At 33.5% G+C, this 14,132-nt stretch overlaps 2 protein-coding genes across 3 annotated transcripts; one reads left to right on the plus strand and one right to left on the minus strand.

The window, feature by feature from the left end:
• Positions 1 to 6,108: 6,108 nt before the first annotated feature.
• On the plus strand, positions 6,109 to 7,812 carry LOC111275265 (uncharacterized). Its single transcript, XM_022860476.2, has 2 exons — positions 6,109 to 6,344; positions 6,960 to 7,812. The coding sequence occupies exons 1-2, from the start codon at positions 6,330 to 6,332 to the stop codon at positions 7,395 to 7,397; spliced, it is 453 nt and encodes a 150-aa protein (XP_022716211.1). The 5' UTR covers positions 6,109 to 6,329; the 3' UTR covers positions 7,398 to 7,812.
• Positions 7,813 to 8,429: 617 nt separating this feature from the next.
• On the minus strand, positions 8,430 to 13,954 carry LOC111275260 (E3 ubiquitin-protein ligase UPL5-like). Of its 2 annotated transcripts, none has more exons than XM_089755276.1 (3): positions 11,978 to 13,954; positions 9,840 to 10,429; positions 8,430 to 8,634 (listed from the first exon to the last, which is right to left on the minus strand). In XM_089755276.1, exons 1-3 carry the CDS (start codon positions 13,848 to 13,850, stop codon positions 8,539 to 8,541), a joined length of 2,559 nt encoding a protein of 852 aa, XP_089611402.1. In that variant the 5' UTR covers positions 13,851 to 13,954; the 3' UTR covers positions 8,430 to 8,538. The 2 variants fall into 2 exon arrangements, with proteins under 2 accessions (XP_089611402.1, XP_022716205.2); XM_022860470.2 differs by having other exon boundaries at positions 8,430 to 9,113.
• Positions 13,955 to 14,132: the final 178 nt, after the last annotated feature.

A 14,132-nucleotide genomic window follows, 5' to 3' on the forward strand; every position in this document is an offset into this window, starting at 1 on the left:
TATATAATTGTTTCTATATTTATTTGACAAAACAAAGAAGAAATCAACCTTGTGTATATCTGAAGATATATTTCACAACAAATAATATTTCATCGCGGAAGAATCCATTTAGTTGTATGATTTTGAAAAAGAGTAATAATTTCCTTTAGCTTTTTTCTTTAAGAAAGATAAATTGCTTTTAATTTCTTATGTTGTCTTACAATATGTAGCCCTAATTTTACCTATCTACTCCACCAATTTGACTAAGCCATCGAAGTTCCTAAAATGCTTTTTATCTAACAACGTTTTGCTTAAGGCAGAGGTTATAGCACAAGTTATACCTTTTACTTTCTCATTTTTTATTTTTTTTTCATTAGGATCAATGTAAGGATCATTATCGTTACACCTAACTTCAACATTATCATCAATTCGTCATCACGATGAATTGATTCTACAATATCAACTGTAGTTTTAGCTTTAGCTTTAATTGCTTTGTCTTTACCAAATATTTTGATAAAACTATCAATATAAGAGAAAAGTTCATTTCCCAAACCTTTAGTATGAAAGTGAGTCTATATAAAAGTTAAATAAAAAAGATTGAATGATATATATAAAATATTTTGATAAGAAACATACAATTAAATAAATTATGCTTGTGTGTTAACTACTTACTTGAATTTATTAATCAAAGATATTTTTGGATGCAGTTAAATATATCTCTTAATCGTTCCAACCAAATCCACTTCCTATGGTTATCATATCAAAATAGTATTATACTGTCTCTTTAATAAGTTGACCTTTGACTTTATATGTGAGTTTGCTTTTAGTTGTGAGTTGAAAAGCTTTGCCTCTAATGTTCTTTTCAACTACCTAGGTACTAACTCTAAGTTTACCATTATCTACTTTTCATTTAGGATCATTTGTCAATACATATAGGCATTTGACAAATGTGGCATCTTCAACCTTTATCCATTAGTAATTACCAAAAGATTTTTTTTTGTTTGTATTTCTCCTATTCATAGCTGATAACAATATATTGATATCATAATAATCTAATCAGACATCATGAAACAAATGCATTTCGCATCGAAAACAAAAATTTAGTATAACTAATAATTAAAAAGGGAAAAAAAACCAGTACACATGGTAAAAAATAAATATTAAAAGCAAAACAAAAGTCAACTACATCATATCAAATAAAAAATATATCAAATAATATAAAAATAAAACAAATGTATAAAATAAATAGTATACTTAAGATATAATATACTAAATAATGTCAGAAATCAAACTGGTAAAAATCAAACAAATTATCCTTAACCATTGGATTGTAGCCAACTTGTGAATATATTCTTTGTCAACTTGTCTCTAAACTTAGTCTAGGCATCAATTGGTTTAATGTGCCTAATCAAATCTTGTTCATCAATACATTCTACCTAGCTATTACTCACTTCACCAACATCATTTATAATAAGATCAATTAACATTTCAAACCTAATAAAATTATGAGAAAAGGGAACAAGCATAAATGATTCTACATTTTGTTTTAATTAGATAAAATGATTTCTCCTTTACAATTGTTTATCTAGTTTTTAATAAACCAAAACATCTTTCAATGCAATTTTGTATTTGAGAGTGTTTCATATTAAAGTATTCCTAGGTTATTGTAGATTGGGTCCTAACCTTCAATCACTCAATTGGTATATTTGACCTCTATAAAGTATCAAAAATTTTTTTTATTTGTGTATTCAGCATCACACAAATAGTAAAAACCTAGTCTAGTGTCACAATGCATTAATATACATTTAAATTGTGTTTCATGGCATGACTAAATCTTAAGTACAAAAGCTAATACATTACGGTATCCTTAAACCATTTCTATGTGTAATGGCATCCTTGAATACTCTATTACCTATTATAGAACCTTGTCATCTTAGTAAAACATAAAATAATTGCATGTCTAGTGTACAAACACCAAAAATATTTGTAGTAATTTCATTTTTCTTAGACCTGTATATTGAGTCTACATTCACCCTTATATAAATTTCATATAAGGCACTCAAACAACCTTAAAGTCAAAAGCACTGATTAATACATCTTAATACATTATACAAAATTTAGATTTAACATTTATTATTGTCATTGCAAGCAATAATTAATGCATTACCTTAAATCATTTTCATTTATTATTTATTGAATTCTTTGCTATTGGTTTTGGTTTCTTAAATAATAAGGAATGTAATCTTAAAATAATTTCAATAAAGCATTAAATTGCTTACTACTTGTCTCTATAGATTTAACTATTTAACGCCTCATAACCCTATAATTTGTATGGTGTCTAATGATATAAAAAAAGCTAATAATTATTTCTTTTATTGTTATATTTTTAACTGCCATTAATCTTTTTTGTGTTTGAAGCAACTGATATAATTTTGCAAAGCGCTTCTATCCATTTTACAATTATTCACATTTTGTCTATCACTCTCAAAGGCTTTTTAATTTAAGTTCAATGACCTAATATGAAATCTATCAAAAGTTTCATTAGTATGAGAGATTCTACATCTATTTATGAGCTACCTAGTAACTAATGCCATGACAACAATAAGCAACACTTGAAACACACTTTCAATCTACTTCATTGGCAAAATAAGCACTATTACTAATTGACTTTGCTCTATTAGTGATAAATAAGTTATAACTGTTTACAAGAAAAATTTTTGTTAATGTTGAAAACACGTGTCAAAAGCAACATTGTACATTTAGTAAATCAAGATCTAAGCTACATCAAACATATGACAAATAGTGAGAACACATATCATTGATCAAGAACATTTAATAGATCAAGATCTAAGCCACTTTAGTAAATATCTAGAATACATTTGAGGCAAACAAATAATATAAAGAAAAACCTAAACTCGATTATAGAAAATCGAAAATAGACTAACAGGATAAAGATAAAAGATAAGCTAAATTGAAGTGAATGAAAATGAAATCCCACTAAAAGCGTGAAGGTGATATTTTGTGAAATAAAAAATATTGCGATATAGGGTTTGACCAAAGCTATTGGTTTTTATGAAAGAGAATAATTATACATCATTAAATAAAAAAAAGAAAATAGATATATCAATTACTACGTTTTCAGAATAAAAAAACATTTTTGATATCAAAAAATATAAATTTATTTTTTAATTATTTTCTACTATCAACTACATTTTACATATAAAAAATGTGATTATTGCTAGGTGATAATTGATCAATTACTACATCTTATCAATAATTACATTTCTAGAATAAAAATTATTGTTGATATAAAAAAATACAAATTTATTTTGTTATTTTTTTTCTATCAACTACGTTTTTTTTATGTAAAAAACATAATCATTGTCAATACATAATCATTGTCAAGTGATCATTGATCAATTACTACATTTTATCACTTATTAGTTTTCATAATTAGAAACATTGTTGATATCCAAAAATATAAAATTTATATTGTTACTTATTTTTATAATCAACTATGTTTTATATGTAGAAAACATTATCATTGCCAAGTGATCAATTACTATGATTTATATGTTTTAGAAAATATTAATTCAAAATTAAAAAAAAAATTTCACTATATATTTTTTATAACTATTACATTTTTATATAAAAACAACATTATTTTTTTTATCAATTATTATATTTCTATAATAAAAAAAGTTGTTAATATTAAAAATCTAAAAAAGAAAAGTTGTTTTTATAATAATTTTTTCATTATTATTTGACAAAACATTAATTACATTTTACATGTAAAAAACGTAGTGTTTCAAAAACTAAATTAAAAATTTTAAATCTTTATTTCCAACAATTTTTTTTCTTTTGAAAATGATGTTTTTATTATAATAAATTATTTTCATAATATAGTATAACAAATGATTACGTTTCTAATATAACTAACATTGTGTAAATGAAAATTTTGAACTTATTTCAATTTTATTTTATACATGATCAATTACGTTTTATAATTATGAAATATTATCTTTTTAAAAATTTAATAGTTAAAATCAAATATTTAAATTTATAAAAAATTAATTATACATGATCATTGCAGATGCTCAATTATATGGATTAGAATGCATCTTCACATATAAAAATAGGTCTCGATTTATTATGTAATTATGTTAATATTCAAAGATAAAATAAATTATAAAAAATATTATTGAGATAAAAATGTGATAAATTTTATATTTCATCAAAAAATTTATAAAATCTAAAGGAGAATAGTGTTTTTGATTTAAGGTTATCAGTTTTTCTTCTTTAAGGCTATTAAAAATTTTAAAAAATCTTTAAAATTAGATTTTGTTAACTAAATTAAAAAATAAAATTCTGACCAATAATCTAACACTTTTTTTTTTTTTAGAACTAATAGCTCTTAACAGTGTAATTAGTGCTATACATGAGGGAAAGAGTTTGAAACCATTTTTCCAATCAAAATCACAAGAACCAAGTGCACAAATAGTGAATCTAGCGACATGATGATACGCAAATCTCGATAAAGCATTATCATTTACGTCCAAAATTGAGGTTAAAATAGAGATCCGCGATGAATCATAGTACTGGTAATAGTAGTGGTAAGTGCATAAAGTCACTGCAAACCTTTGTCGAGATTAGAAGAAATTAGCCTTGGAATTCTGATAGGTACGGGACTATTCCATGGGTGTATTGGTGACAAGGAAGGTTGGGACTTGGGTCGTGGCTTTATACGAGGACATGATCAGAGCGATCATGCGCGGCAAATCAGACGGCTAAGTAGTGGGGACCAGTGTCACGAGAGTCCGATCTGGAAAGATCGAGCATGGGGGCCACAAAAGGTTCATCTTTAGAAAGGGCGGTTGCTGAAGGGCCAAAGCGAAGGAAAAGAGGGGAGTGGGGTGAATCATGGGTGGAAAAGCAGGCCACGGCAGCAAAGATTGGAGAGTGGGCCTTTTGTTGGATGGCAATGATCGCATTTAGTGATTGTGGGTCCCTGCTTTGCCACCGTCCTAGACTCCGTTGTTGCCTTCTCTTTGGCTCGTTTTCTACACCAGCATTCACCTATTTTAGTCTCATCAATTATGAAATGTCGGATGGAGCTAAAGCAAAGTGGAAGGTGAAAAACCCTAAAATTAGGTAAACATTTGACCCCAACAGTTTTACACCCACAATTATTCCAATTCCAATTCACTCCAACACATTTCATTTTGTTATCCTATGTATTATTGTGTATAGCAACAACGGTGGCAATTCCATTTTTTTTTTTTAAATTTGGTGCGCCATCCATTTGTTGTTGTCGAGTTAATTATTTGGTTTATATATTGATCTACACTTGCATAATTAGCCTACAATTTAGTTATCCCACATTGGTGGGTTTGTGTGCTTACAAAATACTAAGCTATATACATATATATATATATATATATAGAAGACCATATATTATCCATCTACTAATTCAAATTGGCTTTATTCGAAGGAAAAAAAAAATCAATTGGCTTTTGATACATTCAAAATGTCAAACTGAATTTTAGGAATGCAAATATATTGCGTGTTAAGTGATAATTAATTAATTCATTCATTCAATCATTTATTCATTAATGAGAAACTTGGGTTAACAAAAACTTTTATACATATACATGCCTCATATATAGATGGATAATAGTTGAGCTTCTTAATATAAAATTTTGAGATTTTCTTTTGAATCAAATATTTTTCAACTATTAATTTGGTAGAGATTTTCATCCATATATATAGGTTTACCATAATTATTATCACTATATATATTTATTTATTTTAAGTAAAGGTAAATATATTCATCAGAATATCAATTGAACAAACTAAAGAAAAAGATTCATAAAAAAAATAAATAAAGCAAAAGAAATAGCATTAGCTAGCTAAGAACATGAAAGCATGATGATCATACAGAGCGACCCACTCAAAAGAAATTAGATATGATGCTGATATGAGAAATGGCCTCCACCATATACCTTTACCAACTCAATGTTTGATAGTAATAATTCTATTTAATTTATACCCAAAAATATTATTATCTAATTAATATTTTATTGAGAAATGTAGAAACATTATTTACAACTAAACAATGGTTATGTCCTTAGTGTCAGTGACATGAGAGCCAATTTGCCAAAGATTCTTTCAATTGCTCATGCTCCTCATCTCTCTCAATTCTAATTCCCTCTCTATATATACCTCTCACATTCATCAACTATATATTCTCTATACTCTAAGCACTACTGCTCTTGCTCATCCCTTATATTCATTTACTCTTTTCAATCTTTTCTTCAATTTCCCTTGCACTTTCCTTTGCTTATTCCCAAATGGCCAGTGTTGAGGTAATCGAAATACTAATATTTTGGTTTATATATAGTGTTTTGTTTTTCAATTTTTTTCTTCTCATTTGGGTGGATATCTTATGATAGATCATCAATTAATTCCATCGCGTAACCTGCGATTAAGCTTGTTGTTTAGTTATGTAGTCCTATAGCTGATCGATCTTGTTCAAATGAAATGGATCTGTTGGTATGTATCTTGTCTTTGATAATAAGCTGATAGTTCCAGAGTACGTTCAACGAGTAGTCCATCTTGGGCTTTTTGCCAAGCTTTCGAGCAGGTTTTAGATTAATAGTCTTGGATATTTAATTGATCTCTTTTTCGTCCTTCGAAACTTAACTGGTCATGATTCTTCAATACGGTGACAGCGGCTTGGGTATGCTGAACTGATAAGGCAAAATCCTATATAACTTTCAATAGCTTTTTAATCCTTTTCCCTTACGTTCAGTAATGGAATGAAACCAAAGGATCGATAATCAACTAAAGTAACATGAACCTTCTTTCACATTTAGAACAACATTAATATATCTTAGTTGATCATTGATTTCAGTGATCTCAATGATCTATTCAAGATTCTCATAACTTCATGCGGAATAAAATGATTTCGGGCCTTCCAGGTTCAACCAGCTGCAACAGCATTGCCAGAGAATGAGACACCAGAGCTGACCAAGTTTGAGGAGACACCAAAAGAGGAGCCAGCAGCTGCAGCTCCTGTGGCTGAGACAGTGACTGAACAAACGGAGGAAACAACATCCGATGTCCCTGCTGCAGAGGAAAGCGAAGCTCCCAAAGCCGAAGCTCCCGTTGAAGTTGATGCCAAAGAAATTGTAGAAGAAGCCAAGATTGATGGGGAAGCGAAGCCAGCTGCAGAGGAGACAACGGAAGAGACTCCAGAGGTCAAACCAGAAACAGTTGCAGAGGAGGCCAAAGCAGAGACCACAGAGCCCACCGTGGAAGCACCAGCAGCTCCTGCAGCAGAGGAGGAGAAACCAATCGAGGAGGAAAAGGCAGCTGAAAAAGCAGAAGAAGTAACTGTTGAGAAGGCTGAGGAATAGAGCAACCATACAGAAGGTGGCATTGTTTGAAGGGCTTCTTTTTTAGGTTGCATGTGAAAGTTGGCAAATTTCAAGTGTCACTCGTATTATTTATTACAACTATGGAGGATGCGGGGATGAGGAGGTTTTTTCTTCTTTTTTTTTTTTTTTTTTTTTTTTTTTTTCTGTGGGGTTTGATATAGTATTAAACTTACATTTGGGTAACTCCAGGGTCAACAACACGCATACATACCATGCTGGTGGAAGAATTATATGGGTTTTACATTTAGAAGGAATTAAGTTGTTTTGAAGGGTATGGGCTGTTTGCATTGTTGGTGTTCTAAGAGAGTGAAGAAGATGATGAGTTTGATATGGCGTGATGATGAGATCATGTGATCTCTCTATATTTGCATAATAAAGATATATTTTTGTCTAATCACATGCCTTATAAAATTTTCTTTACTTCTTCGTGTTAGCAATTTTACCAGTCTTATTAAAGTTAATTTCCTTCTATTCATTTTTATTATTGTAATCGTTTGAGATTTTGAATAAGCATCTTCCTAAATTTTTTCTTTTTCTTTTTTTAAGCATAAGTTGAAATCTTAAGCCCTAGCATAGGCACTTTGCCATCATCATGAATGGATGCTGGGCTTGCCATTGATTAGTCTAAGAAAGGTGAATCATTACGGGATCTACGATGCAAATTGATTTTCACAAGTATATTCCAACTCAAGTTCCTCTTTACGTTAGGTTGATAAGTATATATTACAAATAAACTTATTACATATTCGCAAAGACGATAGAGAAGCACCCCCAGTTCCATATGCCTCGTTATGATTAACGTGAAGTTGGTGCAAATGCGAACTTGGGATTGTGTGAGAGGAACAGATGACCTGATTAATGCCCTTGCCTGTGAGATTTCAGCTGAGGGCAAATGCAGCGAGGCATCTGCCAATGGTTTTTTTTTTTATTCTTTTCTTTTTTGGTACTAGCCAATCATGCTCCTTATAACAGAGAAATTCCAAGTTTTGGTAAATTCGATTTCTTCGGATATTTCAACATTCATAATATATTTTTCTTCTTTCATTTCCGGAAGTTGTTTGAAACAAAATGAAACCGTAACCTTCCAAGTTCTATAAGCAGATACACCCTAAAAGGCAGATTACAAGTAGAACAGCTGAGTAATTACACGAAAGCTGTTGCAGCTGAGGCCAGCAAAGTCCAGGCAAGTGTGCAATTCTTCCATCCTGCCCCCTGCCTTATTTAAGCAATACCTATATAAACAGTTGATTCGAGAAGAAAAAAAAAAGCAATGACATCTCGTGAAGGAAAGACAATTAACTTCATCACCTTCTTACATAGTCTAATGATAAAGCAGAAAATATTATCCTACAACCTGTACAAGCTTAGTACAATTTTTTCTATGTGCAATCAAAAACCCTTTTTACCCCAGATGCAAATGTAATTAACGTTTTACCAGGTACCAAAGCTGCAGCCAACATGTTCCAGAGTAATAACATTAAGACGTTTTTGCATTTCAGCCATGGAGGGATATGTTGGGAAACACAACCGGTAAAAGCAGGTATGAGAAGAAGGAAGACGCTCATGGGGATCTGAGGACTTATAAATATAAAGCCGAGAGGCTAAACCCCGGAAACCTTCAACAGGAAGATATTTCACGGAGGTCCAGAAGAAAAGAAGTACCTTCCTTTGCTCTGCTGACATTCCCCTAACAATCTGCAATATTTTGAACTTGAGCTAGCAAATTATCGGGAGAAAATGGAAAAACCCTAGAGTTTCATATAACTAAGTAATTAGACAACTATACCTATTGCACATGTCCCACTTCATCACTTTGTTTTTATCTATTGATATATTATTAATTATGGTCGATGTCAAAGCCTGAATAATTTGATACTACTAGATACATATCGTTCTCCAAGCAGACAAAAACTAAAATACTGAAGCAATCATTAACAACAGTTTCATCACTGCCTTAACCTCAATTAGTATTATCACGAATACTTTTACAGCTGAAGAATCATGCACCATACTACTTCTTGGGCATTAATAGTCGGTTCATAAACATCAAAAACATTGTGAACTTATTCTTGCCTCCTAAGGTAGTGTCTCAATCACTATAGTAGTGCAATTCAGCTTTTTATCTAATAGTTTTAAGAATCTACTCACATATATGCAAACCTAGATGACAAATCAAGTCATCGAATGAGGAAGGACAGAAGTAAAGGCTATGGATGCCATTTTCTAACTAGTTGTAGCATTATTGACAATGTTTCTTTAATTTAAGATATAGTCATCCTTGTTCCATAGGTCCCTGTTTTTTGAAACAAGACTGTAAATATCTGACAAGGAGCATGAATAATTAATAGAAAAGAAATAGTTTTTTTTTCAAAAATAATAATAAAGGGATACCAAGACCATGACATGATTATACGTCCATACCTCCCAGAACCAGGTTATTTGAGGATCATTTTCTCTGTAGCCATTGTATTCTGTATGTGCCTTCCAGTCTTCAACACAAATGGGACTTTCACTTCCATATAGCATCCAATCAAGGTCCTCAAGCTCTAAACTTTGAAAAAAGGAATTCTGGAGCCCTGAGTCAGAAAGAATATGGCCAAAACCTTTGGAAAAATGGTGCACCTGTTCAGAAACAGATGTTACAAAGCGATCCAGAATAAGAAGATTAACATATTCCTGCCTATTCCTGCTATTTACAACAATGCTTTTTCCACCAGGGCAGAGCTCCATAACTCTCCTGGATCCTAGCTCCTGAACTTCTCTAACAAATGTCAGTCCTAAAGCATCTGAATCAATAAACTCAGCATCCATCTCCAGAATCTTCTTGCAGCTGCTATACAAGCATGGATCTGCCTCTTGTATATCTTCCAAAGATATATGCATTCCAGCCAATTGTAAGAAAAATACACGATCAAAGACAACACCTACTTGCACTTTATGCATCAATGCTAATGCAATCACACGGCCAGCGAAATTGAAATATTCAAGGTGCAGAGGATCCACCCTAGATGCTGCGTATAGAAGAAAACACATAAGGAACATATACCTGGGCCAGACTAAGAAGGAAATCCACCTAACTCGTAAGGCATTACAGTGTCTTTGCAGACTACAACTTTAAAATAAAAGAAAATATTCTCAAACAAGCAACAAGCAGAACTAGGTTTCAGGGGCAATGCCAAAAAATTGATCAATATCTTGATGTCAATTGCATAATCCAATGGAGAAGCAGACAAGTTTGATCATGCACAGTTGGTAACCATTGATTACAGAAATATCAAACAGAATCAAATATTCATTCTTCTTCTCTCAATGTACCTCTATCTCACTCTCTCACAATCTTTGTTTTCCACCAGATTCAGCGCCTTACTTTCTCTCATACTTCTTATCATCTCGGATCTCTCTCTCTCTCTCTCTCTCTCTCTCTCTCTCTCTCTCTCTCTTTCTCTCTCCCTTTTTATTGTTTCCCATTCTTGCATCATTCTCCTTTCTGCCTCTTTTGCATCTCAAAACTCAAGCTAGAAATTGGCTGCTGTCTTTGTTTAATACTGATGAAATATAGCTTTTGGGAGGGTTTCAAATAGGAATGCTGTAACACGTGAGTTGCTATGTCCAATGAATCAGACACTTCTGGTATCACCACTTATCATGTTGTGTGCTAGTTATTTGGCCTAAATTGCAGAGATTGAGCAAAACTAGGGAATGACACAACAAGAAGCTCACAACAGTGGAGAGAAATAGAAAGGCTCATTGTATTTCAATAGAATATCATAGTTAGGCTCAGAAAGGAAACAACTTTTCTTAAAGCAGCCCAAAACCTAATGAAAACTAGAGACATAAAACCCTTGAATGACTCATCAGTGTAATTTTATACTTGAGGGCCTGAGCAGAAGAATCCGCTCATATTGAGAAACAATCAATATTGGAAATAAATCATAGGTCTCACTTAAGAAAAGAGAAAGTATAGGAAGAAAAATGGGCAAACAAACAAAAGAGTTTAGTAAACAATTCAGGCATGTTTGAACTCCTCAACACTTAATGGGACTATGAAGATACCTCTTTGCGTCATTAAGAAGATGTACAAAGTACACCGTGCATCTTTCAAGGCATAACGTTTGACATGAGTTAGTAATTGTGCTTTCGCTCATGCCAGAGCCAGCAAATAATATAACCAGTAATAGTTGCAAAGGCAGTCCTCAAGATTTTACCTTTCTACTACCTGAATCCATGTTCATAATCAAAACAAGGGGACACGGACACAGACACAGACACAGACAAATGATAGATAAAGTGAGCAGTAAAAGGTCTTAATTTCTCCTACTTATCAAGTCCCTCTAAAATTCATTCTGTTCTTATTCTACATCAAACGGATAAAAAGCACATACTTTAAACAAATCTAATAACAGTATCAAAAACAAATTAAATATTGCTTGTAATTATCTCATATTTCACAATGAGCTTCGAAAAATCCTGTCTCTCCCTTGCAAAGCAAGACTAAGAAATACATTATCTTGAGGCAGAATGGTAAGGGGAAGAAGTTTAGAAGTTCAGAGGAAGATTACCAGGATTAGGAAAAAATCTTCTACGATCATTTGAGCAAGGCACAAAAAGGGCATTCTCTGGATTGAATATTGCTTGGCATACCAAGAAAAACCACTCCCTCAGTACACCAGGGCCAGTAGCTTCTTCATTTTTAAATTCCATGAATAGACCAGCATGCAGTGATTCAGGGTCAGCACGCGCAATGTATTCAAATGATTCCGCCAATAACTGAGACCTATCAATGAGCATCTCATGCAATTCATCGTAATCTTCTTTTACCTCAGGAAACATCATCATGGCCAAATGCCTCCTGGATTCAAAATCAGTAACATCCTTGTGCTCAAGTAGCCACCGATTATCATCATTTCGTTTTGCAAACCTAATAATTAAGGCACACAACGAAGATTTTCTGTTCCTCAAAACCATCCAAAACTGCTCTTCAGCACCCTGATAAAGTTTTGAGATGCCGTTCAGTTCCTTCAAAATGACAAGATACTGAGACCACCCTGAGTGAAGAAATTCACCTTCACTGCTTCCTCTCGTAGCAAAGCTTTCCTCCATTTTTATAAGGCATTTTTCCATTTTATCCAACAAATCATTAAATATAGAATGAAGAAACTCAATCTCATCTCCGTAGGGAGGATGGTTGTAATCCTTCTTTTGCCACTCAACTGATATCGGAATCCGCACTTGCTCAAGAATGGCAGACCGTAAAGGGTTCAAGAATGCTTTGAAATCCCTTACATCACTCGATATTGGTCCCCCACCGGTGGTAGAATCTACACTAGAATCCAAATCATTAGATAAATTATCAGCCAACTCACTAACAAAGGAGAAAATGTCTTGCATGACAATCAACCGTTTAACCTCTGGGAGCATTAAAGCACAGGAAGTGCCAGCACTTTCCAACAACACCCCGAGTGTACTCCGGCATGACGCATACAAACTATCCTCATTAACAACCTTCCTAAGTAACTTGCAAAACTCTAATACTATCGGTGCACAACAAGAATGCAACTGTTTTGATAATGCACTCCTACATGAAGTTAGGAAATGTCTTATTGAAGTATCAGCACACTGCTTGTTACTGTTAATCGTAGACATATAAAGCATCACCAAAGCGGCAGGGGCCGAAGATGCCATGAAAATCTGCAAGTGAGCAGGGGCAGAGTCGTTATTGTCCTTCGGAGTAATTGTGAAGAACTTGGTCAAGCATTCTTTGATGCGTTTGGTTGAGGAAGGGACTATTTCTCCTCGGCAAAGGCGGCAAATGAGGGAGATCATGTCGTCCATGACCTGCCAGGTTTGTGGGTGGTCCGTCGATCGCATACGGCCGACGAGTTGGAGACCGGCGTCCTTTTGGATGGCGCAATCAGCTAGGGATTGTTCCCACTGTAGCTGTTTCCCGCAATAAATTAGGCGTTGTTCGATCACTGGAATTCCGGTCATCACCCGAATCCGTTCGTGGAGGGATTTCACGGTGTCCTCCGAATTAGCTTGGACAACCATGGTGTTTCCCTCCGAGATCATCCGGATGAAGAATTGGAGACGCGATGAGGTACACGTGGCGGACGATGAGGGAACACCGGATGAGGAAGGGCGGAAATCTATGAGGGAGGCAGAGAAGGAGGAAGAGGGAGCTTTCGACGAGGTATGAACGGCTGTGATCGGATGGGTGCCTTGATGGTGGTGATCGTCTTTTCGTAATCTGACGGGGACTAAGGGAGCCTCGTCGTCTTGGTCGTTATCAAAAGAAAGGGCATAGTCGTCAAACTTGCGCTTGGAGGGAAGGCGGTGATCGTAGCCGTTGGAGAATTGATCAACAGCGGGCGATTGGAAGAGAGAAATTGGACGGTGGAAGCCCCCATCCTGGTGCGGTGGGGGAGAGCACATGGAGAGAGGTATTGGTCAAGAAAGCCACAACAAACAGAGAAAATGAAAATAGAGGGTGTAAAACCCGAAAAAGAGATGGAAAAACCCTTGGAATGGTAAAGGGTGGACAGAGAGAAGTGTAGAAATCATATATACAAAGAAAAAGACAGAAATTGAAAGCAAATTATCCAAAATGTCGTTTCAGAACATGGCTATCTATAATCAATAAAATGAATTAAAACTGTCCCAACTCTTTAATGACGATATGTTGTTATTAAAAATAATTGGAAGGGTAATTTAGAA

The sequence above is a fragment of the Durio zibethinus genome, chromosome 26 (assembly GCF_047325235.1).
Source record: "Durio zibethinus cultivar Kanyao isolate XHJ-2024 chromosome 26, ASM4732523v1, whole genome shotgun sequence".
NCBI classification, from domain to species: domain Eukaryota; kingdom Viridiplantae; phylum Streptophyta; class Magnoliopsida; order Malvales; family Malvaceae; genus Durio; species Durio zibethinus.

Excerpts from the sequence above, each read along its gene's own strand:
- LOC111275260 (XM_022860470.2), bottom strand. The coding sequence starts at position 13,850 with ATGTGCTCTCCCCCACCGCACCAGGATGGGGGCTTCCACCGTCCAATT. Across the intron at positions 10,430-11,977 it reads AAGATTTTTTCCTAATCCTG|CATCTAGGGTGGATCCTCTG; the intron begins GTAATCTTCCTC and ends TTCTATACGCAG. Across the intron at positions 9,114-9,839 it reads AAATAACCTGGTTCTGGGAG|ATTGTTAGGGGAATGTCAGC; the intron begins GTATGGACGTAT and ends AAAATATTGCAG.